At 50.4% G+C, this 1,143-nt stretch overlaps 1 protein-coding gene across 1 annotated transcript; it reads right to left on the bottom strand.

Moving 5' to 3' along the window:
- Positions 1-4: 4 nt before the first annotated feature.
- On the bottom strand, positions 5-1,137 carry LOC109517017 (WNT1-inducible-signaling pathway protein 3-like; the record flags this gene model as incomplete). Its single annotated transcript, XM_019871894.1, has 2 exons — positions 1,095-1,137; positions 5-359 (listed from the first exon to the last, which is right to left on the bottom strand). A coding segment is annotated over exon 2 (331 nt), but the record flags the coding sequence as incomplete, so codon positions are not given.
- Positions 1,138-1,143: the final 6 nt, after the last annotated feature.

Raw genomic sequence — 1,143 nt, 5'->3', positions numbered from 1 at the left:
GCATTACCCAGATGACTGAGAATCTCCACATGCACTTGGCAGAGGTCACGGATGAGCTCGTGCGAGCGACACTTACATGCACACAAGCCTTTTTCGTACCTCGGCTTGTCCGAGCTGTAGTCGCAGTACAGCCCCTTGTGGTGGTCGCAGGTGTCCGCCTCGTTGCACACCTCGCCCACCTGCCGGGCGCACGCCTTGCAGCAGCCGCAGCCGTCCGTCAGGAGGCTCACGCCCAGCGGGCAGGCGGGCGGCTCGGCGGGACACTCGCAAGGCCACCGGCAGTACCGCATCGGGGTGAAGGGCTCGGCGGCCGGCGACGTGACCGCTGGAGGCATGGCAGTGGAATTCTGGGAGGACGCCTGTCGGAGAAGGAGGATGGAAAAACATGTGAGACTCAAAACTGCAGGATATTCTTGAAATCCAGCGTCACGGGCAAACATCGTAATTAGGGTTTGTCTCAGAGGTCCGTCAGGACTGTCAAAAGCCCCTAAATGTACGTCGTTACGACATTCAGTGGCTGCTGGGTGGAACTATTTGACAAATATGATCTGTTTCCTATTTTTCACACAAATGGATGCTGATCGTCTGTCCCCACGTCGAATAATTTTTAAAAAATGATGAGCGTCCTGCCTCGGCATGTTTCATCTGCACCTCCTGTCGCCTGAGGTTTATGTGGATGATGGATGAGCTCCAGCCTTCGGTTACCAAAACTAAAGTGTCCCTCGATGTTTTTTTTGTTTTTTTTTTTGCCTGGAGAAACATGGTTTCCTCATTCAAAAAATTGGAAGAAATGTAGCATGTAGAAAAAGCTTTGTAGATCGTAGTAGCAATAACAACAAACCGCAATTCATTTTGAGGGCTAAAAAGTCCATTTGAAGGGCAGCATTCGTGACGCAGTGACCCTAGTGGCCACACGAGGTCGCCAAGTCGACTTAATGAAGTCTGCCAAAATCCACGTTTGAAGGCTACTTCTCATGTCGTTTGGATTATTTTTGCTACATTCTAAATCGGCTTCATTAACAACGCGAACGTATTTACAAGCGTTCGCTATTGAAATCAGGGCAGGGGGAGTAAAAAAATTGTCAACGCGGTACCTGTTGAATCCCAACTGCAGTGAGAATCCACAAGAGGAGCCAACTCATC

Source organism: Hippocampus comes, unplaced genomic scaffold (assembly GCF_001891065.2).
Source record: "Hippocampus comes isolate QL1 unplaced genomic scaffold, H_comes_QL1_v1.1 scaffold2670, whole genome shotgun sequence".
In the NCBI taxonomy this organism is placed as follows: Eukaryota; Metazoa; Chordata; class Actinopteri; order Syngnathiformes; family Syngnathidae; genus Hippocampus; species Hippocampus comes.
The sequence above is the reverse complement of the archived record's forward strand: the minus strand, read 5'-3'. Positions and strand labels throughout refer to the sequence as shown.